Source organism: Misgurnus anguillicaudatus, chromosome 2, assembly GCF_027580225.2.
Source record: "Misgurnus anguillicaudatus chromosome 2, ASM2758022v2, whole genome shotgun sequence".
Classification (NCBI taxonomy): domain Eukaryota; kingdom Metazoa; phylum Chordata; class Actinopteri; order Cypriniformes; family Cobitidae; genus Misgurnus; species Misgurnus anguillicaudatus.
This window is the reverse complement of record NC_073338.2, coordinates 16,638,979-16,657,940: the sequence shown is the minus strand read 5'-3', so window position 1 is coordinate 16,657,940 and position 18,962 is coordinate 16,638,979. Positions and strand designations below refer to the sequence as shown.

General features: G+C 39.6%; 2 protein-coding genes across 3 annotated transcripts in view; both read left to right on the top strand.

The window, feature by feature from the left end:
- The window catches only part of LOC129441882 (uncharacterized), a 429,034-nt gene that overhangs the window by 333,955 nt on the left and 76,117 nt on the right, over positions 1-18,962 (top strand). The gene's annotated exons all lie outside the window — the stretch shown is intronic.
- The window catches only part of LOC141368958 (NLR family CARD domain-containing protein 3-like), an 85,942-nt gene that overhangs the window by 7,582 nt on the left and 59,398 nt on the right, over positions 1-18,962 (top strand). For both annotated transcript variants that reach the window (XM_073873812.1, XM_073873802.1), the window contains exon 3: positions 7,843-7,938. In XM_073873812.1, the coding sequence (XP_073729913.1) occupies positions 7,843-7,938 (96 nt within the window). The remainder of the gene's footprint in view (positions 1-7,842; positions 7,939-18,962) is intronic.

Here is an 18,962-nt window from a genome sequence, read left to right as displayed (position 1 = left end):
TGATGATCTGCTTTGAGTTTTGTACTAACAGTTGTGAGGTTTTACCACATACTTGTGAAAATAGCACCAAAGCAAATTAAAAAAACAGTAACTTTAAATGTAACTTAAATTTAAAGATTTTTTTTTTGGGGGTACATTTTAAAAGCTGCAACTCGAGTGGACAAAAAAGTAGCAGGTGAAAATAAAACATAAATAAATTGTTCATAAGATAGCAAGCATACTGTAGGTGGGCCACATGTTGTTTTTAGCTGTCACATTTGGTCGAGATATGGCATGGCTGAACATATGGGCCAAATTGTAACCATGTGCGTTTTGTAGATAGGAGTTTTCCTTACTCAAACATGTTCTGAGGGCAGAAAGAATGTGATTGGTTCACAAAAACGACCAATCAAAATGCTCGTTACTGGTTTAAGCCCTCAGCGGAGCCTCCAAGGCAGCTTCTGCAGTGAAGCAGTTCGAGCTCACCGTTGGTCAGATGAGTAGCGCAGATATGGTAAGATAGGAACGAGACTGTTTCTGAGTTCAGCTCGAGGCGTTTCGGGCATTTGGGTGGCGCGTTTTCGCGTGTCCGTGGCATGACTTTCTTTTTCGTGCCGGTTTCACGGATTGGTTTCTCAATTTTTTTTCCTTTTTTCAAACCATTGTCGATTGGGATTGGGGTTAGATTTGTGGTTTTTATCACATTTTTAAACTATTCTCGCGCGAGGATAAAGTTGGGTTTGGGTTAAAATGGCATTGTTTATACATTTATTTGTCAGAAATTTAAATTGTTCTTGCTTGGAGTTGGGGTTAGAGTTGGGTTAGGGTGAGGATGTCATTTTATGTAGCAGAATGTTGTTCTAACCCCAATCCCAAGCAACAATGGTAAGAAAATAGGAAAAACAATTGAGTAACCAATAAGTGAAACTGGCACGAAAAAGAAAGTCGTGCCACGGACACGTGAAAACGCGTCACTTAAATGCTCGAAACGTTTGAGCTGAATTCAAAAACAGTCTCATTCCTATCTTACCATATCTGCGCTACTCATCTGACCAACGGTGAGCTCGAACTGCTTCACTGCAGAAGCTGCCTTGGAGGCTCCGCTGAGGGCTTAAACCAGTAACGAGCATTTTGATTGGTCGTTTTTGTGAACCAATCACATTCTTTCTGCCCTCAGAACATGTTTGAGTAAGGAAAACTCCTACGTGCATCTGTTTTGCCATAGCTTCAGAAATGGCGAGAATGTTCTTGTGGTTCACATGTCATTTTGAGGTATATGGCCCACATAACAAAAAATACATGAGGACCACATCTGTTTTAGATATGGCACACCGTAGAAAACAACGAGTTCTGGTTGACATTTGGGTTGCACTCAGAGGTGTAAAATTCATGTGCCAGGAGCAAAAGTCCTCCCCAGTACCCTGCTCCAATCACCTGTATTTGCTAAATAGCACAGTTTTTCAGCAGGAGGTGACCTCCTGACTCGTTGGTGTTTTAAGCCTTCAACGAAGCCTTCAAGGCAGCGCTGCCTGGAACGCACTCCCTGTGCCCTGAGCGTTTCAGCCAATCACAGCACTGGTGCTAGATATTGAGCCTTCGACCAGCTTCTGGCAGTATGAATTTCATGAATAATGAAATCACGTGAAAATGCAATAACACGTCTCTTAAATGCTTGAAACATTTCGAGCTGAATTCAAATACAGTCACATTCCTATCTTACCATATCTGCGCTACTCACCTGACCAACGGTGAGCTCGAACTGCTAGAAGCTGGCGGAAGGCTCAATATCTAGCACCAGTGCTGTGATTGGCTGAAACGTTCGGGGGACGGGAAGTGCCTTCCAGGCAGCGCTGCCTTGAAGGCTTCGTTGAGGGCTTAAAACACCAAGCTTGTTCGACTTCATGCGGCGCCGTAAGAACCTTCAGCCGGATGACGTCAAAGTACCGCGAGAGCGATTTAAAGGAGATTCCTCCGTATGAGTTCGCAAATCGCTCTCGCGGTACTTTGACGTCATCCGGCTGAAGGTTCTTACGGCGCCGCATGAAGTCGAACAAGCCTACCGAGTCCGGAGGTCACCCCCCGCTGAAAAACCGTGCCAACCAGCAAATCCAGGCGATCGGAACAAAATAATGGAGAGGACTTTTACTCCTGGCACATGGATTTTACACCTCTGATTAGATTTGGTTCTGATGTGCATAAAAAGAAGTGGGCCAGATATGGGCCGGGGAACACTTTCTTAAGTGGGCCACAGGCCAGCTGTTTATTTGGGCCAGGTCTTTGCCAAAGGAAATTTGCTGACTGGGGTAGTTGATTTAAGCATAATCATATGCTAGAAGTGTCTAATCTCATAATGTTAGCTGCAGAGGCGGACAATCCATGTGCCATGAGTAAAAGTTCTCTCCAGTATTTTGTTCCAATCACCTGGATTTGCTGATTGGCACAGTTTTTCAGCAGGAGGTGACCTCCTGGCTCGTTGTTGTTTTAAGCCCTCAATGAAGCCTTCAAGGCAGCGCTGCTTGGAAGGCACTCCACGTGCCTTGAGCGTTTCAGCCAATCACAGCACTGGTGCTAGATATCGAGCCTTCCGCCAGCTTCTGGCAGTTCAAGCTCACCATTGGTCAGGTGAGTAGCGCAGATATAGTAAGATAGGAATGTGACTGTTTTTGAATTCATTGAAGTTTTTCGAGCGTTTAAGTCACGTGTTTTCACGTCTTCATGTGTCCGTGGTACGATTTTCTTTTTGTGCCAGTCTCACGTATTTTCATTATTTCAAACCATTGTCGCTAAGGATTGGGGTTAGATTTGTGGTTTTCCTCTCATTTTTTTTGGCTGTTCGCGTGAGGATCAAGTTGGGTTTGGCATAAATGTGGATGTCATTATATGCATTGGTTTATATGTCAGAATTTTAAACCGTTTTCGGTTGTGGTTGGGGTTTAGAGTTGGGTTAGGGTGAGGATTTAATTTTCTGTAACAGAATGTTGTTCTAACCCCAATCCCAAGCGACAAAAAAAAAAAGGAAAATCAGTTGGGTAACCAATACATGAAACTGGCACGAAAAAGAAAGTCGTGCCGCAGACACGCGGAAACACGTCACTTAAACGCTCGAAACATTTCAAGCTAAATTCAAATTCAGTCACATTCCTATCTTACCATATCTGTGCTACTCACCTGACCAACGGTGAGCTCAAACTGCCAGAAGCTGGCAGAAGGCTCGATATCTTGCACCAGTGCTGTGATTGGCTGAAATGCTCGGGGCACGTAGAGTCCTTGAAGGCTTCGTTGAGGGCTTAAAACAACAACGAGCCAGGAGTTCACCTCCCGCTGAAAAACTGCGCCAATCAGCAAATCCAGGCGATCGGAACAAAACAATGGAGAGGACTTTTACTCATGGCACATGGATTGTCCGCCTCTGGTTAGCTGCCAAAGATGTTGACTGGCAGTGAGGAGAGCACTGTCATCTATCAGCAGCACAGCTTTACTCCTGCAGATGAACTGTTCTTCAAAGAAAAAATGGGGTCACTGAAAGCATGGTGGGTGGACAGCATCTGCATTTCTGAATTTACAGTAGAACAAGGAATGATTGTGTAAAATAATGTTACACATATTCCTGACCAATCATTATTATATGACATGTTACTCAAAACATTTTTGATGGCAAATTATGTGTGCGTTATAGTCACAAGTCTATCACTTTTAAGAGCTCTCCAAACTGAAAACAACTTGCACTGACATCTTAAAATACATCAGTGCCCTTTGTTTTATCTCAAAATGCACACAGGTAATGTTTTTAGTAAGGCATGTTTGTTAAAACTAGTTATTTTTCCTAATTAAACTAAGGCCTAGTCCTGGATTAAGCTAATCCTGGTCCGGGAAACCGCCCCTGGGAGTATGAGAGATTTTAAACCACTGGTTTATCACTACTGTTAAAAAATTTGCTGTAGTTATGCAGCTGTTTGCCATTAACTTATGTAGATTTAAATGTGTGTTGTTTGCTGGAAACAGTTTGATCAGGGTTGAATGAACATTAAACATGGACAAGTCTTTGTTTTACAGAGTAGAGCAATAAAATAACAGCCTCATGAAAAGCATTTTGGGAACCAGAAATCCTCATCAACCTTTTTCTGTTTCCTTCATATTTTGGTTCCCAGAATGCTTTGCATGAGGCTGTTATTTTATAGTTTTATTCTGTAAATAAAGACTTGTTAATGTTTAATGTTCATCTAACTTTGAACAAATTGTTGCCAGTAAATAACACATTTAAATCTACAGTAAGTTACTGGCAAACAGCTGACAGTAATACTGTCATTTCTACACTATTTTTTAACAGTTTAGTGTTGGGTGTTGATAGATAAACAGAGTTTTATGAATGGAATCAGGGTGAGGATCAGTTGAAGAGAAGCCTGAGGTATAAGCACATTATACTGTAAGTCTGAAGCCCTGGTGTGGTGAGCAATTACAGTATTGTCTGCAGGACACTAACAATCTTCTCTGGGATCACGAACAAAAAAGTACGAGTTTTAACTCATTAAAACAAAATGCCAAAAGCATACCATCATATAATTAAATTGTGTTCCTTCAGACATGCAGACACCATAAAGAATTTTTAAAATTCAAGAAAAATTTAACAACTACAGAAAGATACAAATACTGTAGATCTTTTAGACCTTTAATGACTGTACTTGACTTGTGTGTGTATATTAAAATTAAATCTCCTTTCTGTATGACAGACATTCTGAATTAAAAATATATATATTTCATCAATACACTGCAATTATATGGATTTAGATACATCTCAAATTTAGATAAAAATTTTACTGCTGTGGCTACACTGAAAAAAAATCTGTAGTTTTTACGGAGAAATACTGTCAGCTGTGGTTACCAGAACAATTCTGTAAAAAATAAAACTTAAAACCGCAAAAACAACACCACCACAGTTGTATGCATTACAGCAAACTTTTGTAAATTTTACAAATCTTACCTGTATACAGAATTTCTTTGATTAATAAACTGTTTAGAAACATTTTTTAATGGTAAAATGCAGATGAGATTGCCAGAAAACCGCCCCAAAAATACACGAACATGCAAACAACTTTTTGTATTTCATTAATTAATATAATTGTATTCATCTGGTGAGATCTTGAGCTATTGAGTGTGTTTATATGTTATATTTATACAGTTAATGTTCATCTAAGATTTTGTCTGTAGTTCAGTTGTACTTGTGTTTTGACTGCTTTCTATTTCATCATTAATGTTCATTCATCATGTCATTATTTAAGTGTCACTTTTTAAATCTGTAAAATGGACTCATAGACACTGAGTGATTTTAATAACTTACCCTGATGTTTTGTATTTGTTTGTATGATACAATCTTTTGTGTATGTGCACTGTCTCTTTTTAAGTTGTTGGCAAATAATTAGAAAACAATTTGTAGTAATTTCACAACGAACTTTGTTTCTTTGTGCAGCTGTCTATTCCATCACCTGGATTATAGTGGTTTTCTGCATATTTTAAGAAATGAATAAAATTATATTAGTTAATGAAATACAAAAAGTTGTTTACATATTTTTAGGGTGCCCACTGAGCAAAGCGTCTTAAAAAGACGTAATTTCGACGTCCCATGAGGAGCCAGAATGAAAGTTTTTATGACGTCTTTTTTTTACCTGTTCTGAACATCCAATATTGATGTCAAGGGGACCTCCACACAAAGTAAAACTATTTAAAATGTGGCCATTTTAGACATTATAATCTTTATATATGAATAAATGTAAAAAAATATTGCTTATAGATAATTCCCAAATATACAAGTTCCACCTTAACTATCTACGTCTGCAATCTTGCTCTCTCTCTCTCTCTCTCTCTCTCTCTCTCTCTCTCTCTCTCTCTCTCTCTCTCTCTCTCTCTCTCTCTCTCTCTCTCTCTCTCTCTCTCTCTCTCTCTCTCTCTCTCTCTATCGTTCAATAATTGAAGTGAAGTGACGTGAACTTCACTCTTCCTCCCACGCTTGCTCTCGCTGGATAATTGTTACATGTACATTCTCTAAAACAATGTCATCACCATTACAAACAGTTGTTTTAACAAAGCATTGTTTTGAAGTAGGACCATACTAAACAAACCAAATTTACTTTATTTTTTGTAATTTCTACGGCTCATTTTTCAGAATTTACAAGATTCTGATGTTTTGTTGAACATGTTTTGTTACCATCATGGTGATCAGTGTTTCCTTTGGTTGGGTAGTTTGACTCTTTGTTTTTATATTATAATGTGTGTGCTTGATGATGGTGTTTTTAAAACACATTATTATTGCACCAAGTGTTAGTCACCAATGCTTGTGGCTTCCCATTAATTACATTGATGGTCAGAAGTGGTGGTATAATATAACTGAACTAACAACACAGATAAAACATTATACATTTTGTTTAAAAGTAAACTTCTATCTCAGTTTTGTTTGGAGCTGCAATGAACATACTTCGGTGCATACTGCTGCCTACTGTAATGGAAATTGAAACCTTGTGGCTGTAATCAGAAATCTAAAGTCCAGAAATGTTTTACACAGATACATACATCAAGAATCAGCTCATGAATCACAACGATGGTGAGTTTTCTAAATGTTGCAGTGCATTGCACCAGCGTATTATAAAAACTTATGAGTCCAGAGAGTGTCACCACTGTTGTGATTCATGGGGTCATTCTTGATGTCTGCATATGTGACAGTAATATCTGGGCTTTTAATTTTATGTAAGCGCTTCACAGTGGTGGTATGAACCTAATTAATAAGTTGGATGTGACATCTCAAATCAACTGAGAAATTGAGACAATACTACATGCTCTACAAAATTAATTCACAGACTTTACATATGTGGAATTACTTTGATAAACGTTCAGTAAAGTTGTAAGATCCACATGTGAGTTTTGTTTATAACAAATTTTCTTTGCAACAAATAACATGCTTTAGCAAACACTCTTAGAAAGACCAAACACTACTATAAAAAGTCAGGGAGTCAGGCTGCCCAACTAAAGGAGTCACTGATCGTCATTGTGGTGACGGGGGATTTTCAATAAAACGTCAGCATATACATCTCTGTTAATACATCTCTGTTAATTAAAGAGAGAGAGAGAGAGAGAGAGAGAGAGAGAGAGAGAGACAGCATTTAAGGTGGAACTTTATCTATGAGCAGTGCTATGTTTTTGAACACACATTCATATATAAAGATAACATGATTTTAACAGCTTAACAAAATATTCTACAAAAATACACGTGATGTTTATGTTTTTTTGACTCAGAACTCATAGACCACATTTGTATAAAATATTTTTGTTTTGATTTCCCGAACCCCTTTTGGATGTCTACTTGACGTCCAAGAGGGGTCATAGTCAGACGTCCAGATACTGTACTAGATCTGCACGTTGTATAGACATACAGATAAGGGCCTGGACCAACCGACCTAATATAGACATGATCTGCACGTCGTGCGGACGTCTCATGTTTGGTGGGTGGTTGTCTGGCAATCGCATCTGCATTTTACCATTAAAAATTAAGAGTTTCTAAACAGTAAATTAATCAAAGAAATTCTGTATACAGGTAAGATTAGTAAAATTTACAAAAGTTTGCTGTAATGCATACAACTGTGGTGGTGTTGTTTTAACGGTTTTAAGTTGTATTTTTTATATCTGCCAGTGTTTCTTCGTAAAAACTACAGATTTTTTTACAGTGTAAATTTAATAATAGATTATTATGAACAAAAACGAATAAAAAGTTCTTTGTTGTTAACTCAATGTTTTCGTCAACCTTGAGAAAAAATGTAAGGTTGACACAGAAAATTTCAAGATAGATTTTAAAATTGTTTAATTGTTGCTGTGTTTTAGTTTGATTCTTGGAAAACCTCCTGAATCCAGCTGTGTGTCCATGAAGAGTGATGATTCAATGGGCCTTCCAATTAACTTCAGCTCAGAAGACATGAGGTGAGAATCAGTGTGGTGGTTTCTAGGAGTAAAACCGTTTATCAGTTGTTTTAAGTAGAAAATCACTTTATCTGTCTGACGGTTTAGAGGAGTAAATCACTTCATCTGTCTGACGGTTTAGAGGAGTAAATTACTTCATCTGTCTGACGGTTTAGAGGAGTAAATCACTTCATCTGTCTGACGGTTTAGAGGAGTAAATCACTTCATCTGTCTGATGGTTTAGAGGAGTTAATCACTTCATCTGTCTGACGGTTTAGAGGAGTAAATCACTTCATCTGTCTGTCGGTTTAGAGGAGTAAATCACTTCATCTGTCTGTCGGTTTAGAGGAGTAAATCACTTCATCTGTCTGTCGGTTTAGAAGAGTAAATCACTTCATCGGTCTGTCGGTTTAGAAGAGTAAATCACTTCATCTGTCTGTCGGTTTAGAGGAGTAAATCACTTCATCGGTCTGTCGGTTTAGAAGAGTAAATCACTTCATCTGTTTGACGGTTTAGAGGAGTAAATCACTTCATCTGTCTGTCGGTTTAGAGGAGTAAATCACTTCATCGGTCTGTCGGTTTAGAGGAGTAAATCACTTCATGTCTGTCGGTTTAGAGGAGTAAATCACTTCATCTGTCTGACGGTTTAGAGGAGTAAATCACTTCATCTGTTTGACGGTTTAGAGGAGTAAATCACTTCATCTGTCTGTCGGTTTAGAGGAGTAAATCACTTCATCGGTCTGTCGGTTTAGAGGAGTAAATCACTTCATCTGTCTGACGGTTTAGAGGAGTAAATCACTTCATCTGTCTGTCGGTTTAGAGGAGTAAATCACTTCATCTGTTTGACGGTTTAGAGGAGTAAATCACTTCATCTGTCTGAGGGTTTAGAAGAGTAAATCACTTCATCTGTCTGACGGTTTAGAGGAGTTAATCACTTCATCTGTTTGACGGTTTAGAGGAGTAAATCACTTCATGTCTGTCGGTTTAGAGGAGTAAATCACTTCATCTGTTTGACGGTTTAGAGGAGTAAATCACTTCATCTGTTTGACGGTTTAGAGGAGTAAATCACTTCATCTGTCTGACGGTTTAGAGGAGTAAATCACTTCATCTGTCTGACGGTTTAGAGGAGTAAATCACTTCATCTGTCTGACGGTTTAGAGGAGTAAATCACTTCATCTGTTTGACGGTTTAGAGGAGTAAATCACTTCATCTGTCTGACGGTTTAGAGGAGTAAATCACTTCATCTGTTTGACGGTTTAGAGGAGTAAATCACTTCATCTGTCTGACGGTTTAGAGGAGTAAATCACTTCATCTGTTTGACGGTTTAGAGGAGTTAATCACTTCATCTGTTTGACGGTTTAGAGGAGTAAATCACTTCATCTGTTTGACGGTTTAGAGGAGTAAATCACTTCATCTGTCTGACGGTTTAGAGGAGTAAATCACTTCATCTGTTTGACGGTTTAGAGGAGTTAATCACTTCATCTGTTTGACGGTTTAGAGAAGTAAATCACTTCATCTGTTTGACGGTTTAGAGGAGTTAATCACTTCATCTGTTTGACGGTTTAGAGGAGTAAATCACTTCATGTCTGTCGGTTTAGAGGAGTAAATCACTTCATCTGTTTGACGGTTTAGAGGAGTAAATCACTTCATCTGTCTGATGGTTTAGAAGAGTAAATCACTTCATCTGTCTGACGGTTTAGAGGAGTAAATCACTTCATCTGTTTGACGGTTTAGAGGAGTAAATCACTTCATCTGTCTGACGGTTTAGAGGAGTAAATCACTTCATCTGTTTGACGGTTTAGAGGAGTAAATCACTTCATCTGTCTGACGGTTTAGAGGAGTAAATCACTTCATCTGTTTGACGGTTTAGAGGAGTAAATCACTTCATCTGTCTGACGGTTTAGAGGAGTAAATCACTTCATCTGTTTGACGGTTTAGAGGAGTTAATCACTTCATCTGTTTGACGGTTTAGAGGAGTAAATCACTTCATCTGTTTGACGGTTTAGAGGAGTAAATCACTTCATCTGTCTGACGGTTTAGAGGAGTAAATCACTTCATCTGTTTGACGGTTTAGAGGAGTTAATCACTTCATCTGTTTGACGGTTTAGAGGAGTAAATCACTTCATCTGTTTGACGGTTTAGAGGAGTTAATCACTTCATCTGTTTGACGGTTTAGAGGAGTAAATCACTTCATCTGTCTGACGGTTTAGAGGAGTAAATCACTTCATCTGTCTGACGGTTTAGAGGAGTAAATCACTTCATCTGTCTGACGGTTTAGAGGAGTAAATCACTTCATCTGTCTGACGGTTTAGAGGAGTAAATCACTTCATCTGTCTGACGGTTTAGAGGAGTAAATCACTTCATCTGTCTGACGGTTTAGAGGAGTTAATCACTTCATCTGTTTGACGGTTTAGAGGAGTTAATCACTTCATCTGTCTGACGGTTTAGAGGAGTAAATCACTTCATCTGTCTAGAGGAGTTAATCACTTCATCTGTTTGACGGTTTAGAGGAGTAAATCACTTCATCTGTCTGACGGTTTAGAGGAGTAAATCACTTCATCTGTCTGACGGTTAAGAGGAGTAAATCACTTCATCTGTCTGACGGTTTAGAGGAGTAAATCACTTCATCTGTCTGACGGTTTAGAGGAGTTAATCACTTCATCTGTTTGACGGTTTAGAGGAGTAAATCACTTCATCTGTCTGACGGTTTAGAGGAGTAATTTTCATCTGTTTGACGGTTTAGAGGAGTAAATCACTTCATCTGTCTGACGGTTTAGAGGAGTAAATAATTTCATCTGTCTGACGGTTTAGAGGAGTAAATCACTTCATCTGTTTGACGGTTTAGAGGAGTAAATCACTTCATCTGTTTGACGGTTTAGAGGAGTAAATCACTTCATCTGTCTGACGGTTTAGAGGAGTTAATCACTTCATCTGTTTGACGGTTTAGAGGAGTAAATCACTTCATCTGTTTGACGGTTTAGAGGAGTAAATCACTTCATCTGTCTGACGGTTTAGAGGAGTAAATCACTTCATCTGTCTGACGGTTTAGAGGAGTAAATCACTTCATCTGTCTGACGGTTTAGAGGAGTAAATCACTTCATCTGTCTGACGGTTTAGAGGAGTAAATCACTTCATCTGTCTGACGGTTTAGATGAGTTAATCACTTCATCTGTTTGACGGTTTAGAGGAGTAAATCACTTCATCTGTCTGACAGTTTAGAGGAGTAAATCACTTCATCTGTCTGACGGTTTAGAGGAGTAAATCACTTCATCTGTCTGACGGTTTAGAGGAGTTAATCACTTCATCTGTTTGACGGTTTAGAGGAGTTAATCACTTCATCTGTCTGACGGTTTAGAGGAGTAAATCACTTCATCTGTCTAGAGGAGTTAATCACTTCATCTGTCTGACGGTTTAGAGGAGTAAATCACTTCATCTGTCTGATGGTTAAGAGGAGTAAATCACTTCATCTTTCTGACGGTTTAGAGGAGTAAATCACTTCATCTGTCTGATGGTTAAGAGGAGTAAATCACTTCATCTGTCTGACGGTTTAGAGGAGTAAATCACTTCATGTCTGTCGGTTTAGAGGAGTAAATCACTTCATCTGTCTGTCGGTTTAGAGGAGTAAATCACTTCATCTGTCTGACGGTTTAGAGGAGTTAATCACTTCATCTGTTTGACGGTTTAGAGGAGTTAATCACTTCATCTGTTTGACGGTTTAGAGGAGTAAATCACTTCATCTGTCTGACGGTTTAGAGGAGTAAATCACTTCATATGTCTGTCGGTTTAGAGGAGTAAATCACTTCATCTGTCTGTCGGTTTAGAGGAGTAAATCACTTCATCTGTTTGACGGTTTAGAGGAGTAAATCACTTCATATGTCTGACGGTTTAGAGGAGTAAATCACTTCATATGTCTGACGGTTTAGAGGAGTAAATCACTTCATCTGTTTGATGGTTTAGAGGAGTAAATCACTTCATCTGTCTGACGGTTTAGAGGAGTAAATCACTTCATCTGTTTGACGGTTTAGAGGAGTAAATCACTTCATCTGTTTGACGGTTTAGAGGAGTAAATCACTTCATCTGTCTGACGGTTTAGAGGAGTAAATCCCTTAATCTGTTTGACGGTTTAGAGGAGTTAATCACTTCATCTGTTTGACGGTTTAGATGAGTAAATCACTTCATCTGTCTGTCGGTTTAGAGGAGTAAATCACTTCATCTGTCTGACGGTTTAGAGGAGTAAATCACTTCATCTGTTTGACGGTTTAGAGGAGTAAATCACTTCATCTGTCTGACGGTTTAGAGGAGTAAATCACTTCATCTGTTTGACGGTTTAGAGGAGTAAATCACTTCATGTCTGTCGGTTTAGAGGAGTAAATCACTTTATATGTCTGACGGTTTCGAGGAGTAAATCACTTCATATGTCTGACGGTTTAGTGGAGTAAATCACTTCATCTGTCTGTCGGTTTAGAGGAGTAAATCACTTCATCTGTTTGACGGTTTAGAGGAGTAAATCACTTCATGTCTGTCGGTTTAGAGGAGTAAATCACTTTATATGTCTGACGGTTTCGAGGAGTAAATCACTTCATATGTCTGACGGTTTAGTGGAGTAAATCACTTCATATGTCTGACGGTTTAGAGGAGTAAATCACTTCATCTGTTTGACGGTTTAGAGGAGTAAATCACTTCATATGTCTGTCGGTTTAGAGTAGTAAATCACTTCATATGTCTGTTGGTTTAGAGGAGTAAATTACTTCATATGTCTGATGGTTTAGAGGAGTAAATGACTTCATCTGTCTGACGGTTTAGTGGAGTAAATCACTTCATATGTCTGACGGTTTAGAGGAGTAAATCACTTCATATGTCTGACGGTTTAGAGGAGTTAATCACTTCATCTGTCTGACGGTTTAGAGGAGTAAATCACTTCATATGTCTGTCGGTTTAGAGGAGTAAATCACTTCATCTGTCTGTCGGTTTAGAGGAGTAAATCACTTCATATGTCTGTCGGTTTAGAGGAGTAAATCACTTCATATGTCTGACGGTTTAGAGGAGTAAAGGGCTCGTTATAGTCGTGCGTTGGTCCTACGGCGTAGCAGCGACGGCGTAGGTTCCGCGTCGGTTTTCATTTATACTTTTGCGTCGTCGTCCGCGTCGACGTGCAAACACACGCGCGACCGCTGGTAGGCAGTATCCACGCGTGTAACCACAGTAGCAGCACAAACGTGAAAGAAGAAGAAGCTTAGCAAGTTAACCCACAAACGAAGAAGAAACAGCAACTTGTTGTGTATAATTTGAGAAGACCAGCAATGATGGAAGTAAATAAACAGCGACTTTTGATGCAGTTTGAGTTAAATCACTCCTCAACTTGCCTCATCTTTGTTTTCACCGTCACAAACGGAAATACCTATGACGCAGTTTTTTTTACCTGACGGGAGGGGTTCTGGTGGACCAATCACAGTGCTTGCGGTCCGCGTAGATCTGACGCGCTGTTAAATTTTTTGTGAGGTGCGCGTCAGGCTACGCAGAGCTACGCACAGGCTACGGATAGCCTACGCCGTAGCTACGGCGTAGAACCTACGCACGACTATAAATCGCCCTTTAATCACTTCATCTGTTTGACGGTTTAGAGGAGTTAATCACTTCATCTGTTTGACGGTTTAGAGGAGTAAATCACTTCATCTGTCTGACGGTTTAGAGGAGTAAATCACTTCATATGTCTGTCGGTTTAGAGGAGTAAATCACTTCATCTGTCTGTCGGTTTAGAGGAGTAAATCACTTCATCTGTTTGACGGTTTAGAGGAGTAAATCACTTCATATGTCTGACGGTTTAGAGGAGTAAATCACTTCATATGTCTGACGGTTTAGAGGAGTAAATCACTTCATCTGTTTGATGGTTTAGAGGAGTAAATCACTTCATCTGTCTGACGGTTTAGAGGAGTAAATCACTTCATCTGTTTGACGGTTTAGAGGAGTAAATCACTTCATCTGTTTGACGGTTTAGAGGAGTAAATCACTTCATCTGTCTGACGGTTTAGAGGAGTAAATCACTTCATCTATTTGACGGTTTAGAGGAGTTAATCACTTCATCTGTTTGACGGTTTAGAGGAGTAAATCACTTCATCTGTCTGTCGGTTTAGAGGAGTAAATCACTTCATCTGTCTGACGGTTTAGAGGAGTAAATCACTTCATCTGTTTGACGGTTTAGAGGAGTAAATCACTTCATCTGTCTGACGGTTTAGAGGAGTAAATCACTTCATCTGTTTGACGGTTTAGAGGAGTAAATCACTTCATGTCTGTCGGTTTAGAGGAGTAAATCACTTTATATGTCTGACGGTTTCGAGGAGTAAATCACTTCATATGTCTGACGGTTTAGTGGAGTAAATCACTTCATCTGTCTGTCGGTTTAGAGGAGTAAATCACTTCATCTGTTTGACGGTTTAGAGGAGTAAATCACTTCATGTCTGTCGGTTTAGAAGAGTAAATCACTTTATATGTCTGACGGTTTCGAGGAGTAAATCACTTCATATGTCTGACGGTTTAGTGGAGTAAATCACTTCATATGTCTGACGGTTTAGAGGAGTAAATCACTTCATCTGTTTGACGGTTTAGAGGAGTAAATCACTTCATGTGTCTGTCGGTTTAGAGTAGTAAATCACTTCATATGTCTGTCGGTTTAGAGGAGTAAATCACTTCATCTGTCTGTCGGTTTAGAGGAGTAAATCACTTCATCTGTTTGACGGTTTAGAGGAGTAAATCACTTCATATGTCTGACGGTTTAGAGGAGTAAATCACTTCATATGTCTGACGGTTTAGAGGAGTAAATCACTTCATCTGTTTGATGGTTTAGAGGAGTAAATCACTTCATCTGTCTGACGGTTTAGAGGAGTAAATCACTTCATCTGTTTGACGGTTTAGAGGAGTAAATCACTTCATCTGTTTGACGGTTTAGAGGAGTAAATCACTTCATCTCTCTGACGGTTTAGAGGAGTAAATCACTTCATCTATTTGACGGTTTAGAGGAGTTAATCACTTCATCTGTTTGACGGTTTAGAGGAGTAAATCACTTTATCTGTCTGTCGGTTTAGAGGAGTAAATCACTTCATCTGTCTGACGGTTTAGAGGAGTAAATCACTTCATCTGTTTGACGGTTTAGAGGAGTAAATCACTTCATCTGTCTGACGGTTTAGAGGAGTAAATCACTTCATCTGTTTGACGGTTTAGAGGAGTAAATCACTTCATGTCTGTCGGTTTAGAGGAGTAAATCACTTTATATGTCTGACGGTTTAGAGGAGTAAATCACTTCATATGTCTGACGGTTTAGTGGAGTAAATCACTTCATCTGTCTGTCGGTTTAGAGGAGTAAATCACTTCATCTGTTTGACGGTTTAGAGGAGTAAATCACTTCATGTCTGTCGGTTTAGAAGAGTAAATCACTTTATATGTCTGACGGTTTCGAGGAGTAAATCACTTCATATGTCTGACGGTTTAGTGGAGTAAATCACTTCATATGTCTGACGGTTTAGAGGAGTAAATCACTTCATCTGTTTGACGGTTTAGAGGAGTAAATCACTTCATATGTCTGTCGGTTTAGAGTAGTAAATCACTTCATATGTCTGTTGGTTTAGAGGAGTAAATTACTTCATATGTCTGATGGTTTAGAGGAGTAAATGACTTCATCTGTCTGACGGTTTAGTGGAGTAAATCACTTCATATGTCTGACGGTTTAGAGGAGTAAATCACTTCATATGTCTGACGGTTTAGAGGAGTTAATCACTTCATCTGTCTGACGGTTTAGAGGAGTAAATCACTTCATATGTCTGTCGGTTTAGAGGAGTAAATCACTTCATCTGTCTGTCGGTTTAGAGGAGTAAATCACTTCATATGTCTGTCGGTTTAGAGGAGTAAATCACTTCATATGTCTGACGGTTTAGAGGAGTAAAGGGCTCGTTATAGTCGTGCGTAGGTCCTACGGCGTAGCAGCGACGGCGTAGGTTCCGCGTCGGTTTTCATTTATACTTTTGCGTCGTCGTCCGCATCGACGTGCAAACACACGCGCGACCGCTGGTAGGCAGTATCCACGCATGTAACCACAGTAGCAGCACAAACGTGAAAGAAGAAGAAGCTTAGCAAGTTAACCCACAAACGAAGAAAAAACAGCAACTTGTTGTGTATAATTTGAGAAGACCAGCAATGATGGAAGTAAATAAACAGCGACTTTTGATGCAGTTTGAGTTAAATCACTCCTCAACTTGCCTCATCTTTGTTTTCACCGTCACAAACGGAAATACCTATGACGCAGTTTTTTTTACCTGACGGGAGGGGTTCTGGTGGACCAATCACAGCGCTTGCGGTCCGCGTAGATCTGTCCACGTAATTTTTTTGTGAGGTGCGCGTCATGCTACGCAGAGCTACGCACAGGCTACGGATAGCCTACGCCGTAGCTACGGCGTAGAACCTACGCACGACTATAAATCGCCCTTTAATCACTTCATCTGTTTGACGGTTTAGAGGAGTAAATCACTTCATCTGTCTGACGGTTTAGAGGAGTAAATCACTTCATCTGTCTGACGGTTTAGAGGAGTTAATCACTTCATCTGTCTGACGGTTTAGAGGAGTAAATCACTTCATCTGTCTGACGGTTTAGAGGAGTAAATCACTTCATCTGTCTGACGGTTTAGAGGAGTAAATCACTTCATCTGTCTGACGGTTTAGAGGAGTTAATCACTTCATCTGTTTGACGGTTTAGAGGAGTTAATCACTTCATCTGTTTGACGGTTTAGAGGAGTAAATCACTTCATCTGTCTGATGGTTAAGAGGAGTAAATCACTTCATCTGTCTGACGGTTTAGAGGAGTAAATCACTTCATATGTCTGTCGGTTTAGAGGAGTAAATCACTTCATCTGTCTGTCGGTTTAGAGGAGTAAATCACGTCATCTGTTTGACGGTTTAGAGGAGTAAATCACTTCATATGTCTGACGGTTTAGAGGAGTAAATCACTTCATATGTCTGACGGTTTAGAGGAGTAAATCACTTCATCTGTTTGATGGTTTAGAGGAGTAAATCACTTCATCTGTCTGACGGTTTAGAGGAGTAAATCACTTCATCTGTTTGACGGTTTAGAGGAGTAAATCACTTCATCTGTTTGACGGTTTAGAGGAGTAAATCACTTCATCTGTCTGACGGTTTAGAGGAGTAAATCACTTCATCTGTCTGACGGTTTAGAGGAGTAAATCACTTCATCTGTCTGACGGTTTAGAGGAGTTAATCACTTCATCTGTTTGACGGTTTAGAGGAGTAAATCACTTCATCTGTCTGACGGTTTAGAGGAGTAAATCACTTCATCTGTCTGACGGTTTAGAGGAGTAAATCACTTCATCTGTCTGACGGTTTAGAGGAGTAAATCACTTCATCTGTCTGACGGTTTAGAGGAGTAAATCACTTCATCTGTCTGACGGTTTAGAGGAGTTAATCACTTCATCTGTTTGACGGTTTAGAGGAGTTAATCACTTCATCTGTTTGACGGTTTAGAGGAGTAAATCACTTCATCTGTCTGATGGTTAAGAGGAGTAAATCACTTCATCTGTCTGACGGTTTAGAGGAGTAAATCACTTCATATGTCTGTCGGTTTAGAGGAGTAAATCACTTCATCTGTCTGTCGGTTTAGAGGAGTAAATCACGTCATCTGTTTGACGGTTTAGAGGAGTAAATCACTTCATATGTCTGACGGTTTAGAGGAGTAAATCACTTCATATGTCTGACGGTTTAGAGGAGTAAATCACTTCATCTGTTTGATGGTTTAGAGGAGTAAATCACTTCATCTGTCTGACGGTTTAGAGGAGTAAATCACTTCATCTGTTTGACGGTTTAGAGGAGTAAATCACTTCATCTGTTTGACGGTTTAGAGGAGTAAATCACTTCATCTGTCTGACGGTTTAGTGGAGTAAATCACTTCATCTGTCTGACGGTTTAGAGGAGTAAATCACTTCATCTGTTTGACGGTTTAGAGGAGTTAATCACTTCATCTGTTTGACGGTTTAGAGGAGTAAATCACTTCATCTGTCTGTCGGTTTAGAGGAGTAAATCACTTCATCTGTCTGACGGTTTAGAGGAGTAAATCACTTCATCTGTTTGACGGTTTAGAGGAGTAAATCACTTCATCTGTCTGACGGTTTAGAGGAGTAAATCACTTCATCTGTTTGACGGTTTAGAGGAGTAAATCACTTCATGTCTGTCGGTTTAGAGGAGTAAATCACTTCTCGCGACCGCTGGTAGGCAGTATCCACGCGTGTAACCACAGTAGCAGCACAAACGTGAAAGAAGAAGAAGCTTAGCAAGTTAACCCACAAACGAAGAAGAAACAGCAACTTGTTGTGTATAATTTGAGAAGACCAGCAATGATGGAAGTAAATAAACAGCGACTTTTGATGCAGTTTGAGTTAAATCACTCCTCAACTTGGCTCATCCTTGTTTTCACCGTCACAAACGGAAATACCTATGACGCAGTTTTTTTTACCTGACGGGAGGGGTTCTGGTGGACCAATCACAGCGCTTGCGGTTCGCGTAGATCTGACGCACTGTTAAATTTTTTGTGAGGTGCGCGTCAGGCTACGCAAAGCTACGCACAGGCTATGGATAGCCCACGTAGCTACGGCGTAGAACCTATGCACGACTATAAATCGCCCTTTAATCACTTCATCTGTTTGATGGTTTAGAGGAGTAAATCACTTCATATGTCTGACGGTTAAGAGGAGTAAATCACTTCATCTGTCTGACGGTTTAGAGGAGTAAATCACTTCATATGTCTGACGGTTTAGAGGAGTAAATCACTTCATCTGTTTGACGGTTTAGAGGAGTAAATCACTTCATGTCTGTCGGTTTAGAGGAGTAAATCACTTCATATGTCTGACGGTTTCGAGGAGTAAATCACTTCATCTGTCTGACGGTTTAGAGGAGTAAATCACTTCATCTGTTTGACGGTTTAGAGGAGTAAATCACTTCATCTGTTTGACGGTTTAGAGGAGTAAATCACTTCATGTCTGTCGGTTTAGAGG